A 566-nucleotide genomic window follows, 5' to 3' on the forward strand; every position below is an offset into this window, starting at 1 on the left:
GAGGTTGGGGAGGTGGCAGCGCTGCTGTCACCAGCTACACCCCCTCCCCTTTGTTCCCTCGCTCTTCTTGCCTCCCGCTACCCCTCAGCCCCGCACAATTTGGGGCTTCGTTACCCATCCTGGCACCTCTGCCGCAGTGGTGATGGGGCAAAGCCTTCCTCCACTCTTCCTCTACCTCCCAGCTGCACTGATGGATGATGGCCCGAGCCGCAAAGCTCGTACCCGCGGGACGGGGAGGGGGGTGTCCCTCCTCACCTTGTCTCCGTGTCCTTGGCCGGTCCAGGGGAGCCGAACCCTGAGAGCGGGCGATCGCCAGGGCCGGGAAAGAGCTCCGGAGGGCCAGAGGAGCTGGGGTTGCGCGGCTTGTTGACGGGGCTCTCCATGAAGACGGAGGAGCAGGAGTCCTTGCGGAAGGACTGACGGACGGGCGAGGAGCGGCTGGGGGGGCCTGAGTAGGGGCTGTGCGGGCTCTGCCCCGGCTGCACATCCACCAGCCGGCCATCAGCCATCTTCTGCGGGGAGGAGGGAGGCATGCGGAACCCCAAGCCGGGGCCATACGTGTCGCT

At 67.0% G+C, this 566-nt stretch overlaps 1 protein-coding gene across 1 annotated transcript in view; it reads right to left on the reverse strand.

The window, feature by feature from the left end:
• LOC104128517 (SRC kinase signaling inhibitor 1) overlaps window positions 1–564 on the reverse strand; it is a gene marked incomplete at both ends in the record, with an annotated part of 13,060 nt that extends 12,496 nt beyond the window's left edge. Inside the window, one exon of the mRNA XM_009641319.1 lies at window positions 256–564. Within this exon, the coding sequence (XP_009639614.1) occupies window positions 256–564 (309 nt within the window). The remainder of the gene's footprint in view (window positions 1–255) is intronic.
• Window positions 565–566: the final 2 nt, after the last annotated feature.

The sequence above is a fragment of the Egretta garzetta genome, unplaced genomic scaffold, assembly GCF_000687185.1.
Source record: "Egretta garzetta isolate BGI_Z169 unplaced genomic scaffold, ASM68718v1 scaffold806, whole genome shotgun sequence".
NCBI lineage: Eukaryota > Metazoa > Chordata > Aves > Pelecaniformes > Ardeidae > Egretta > Egretta garzetta.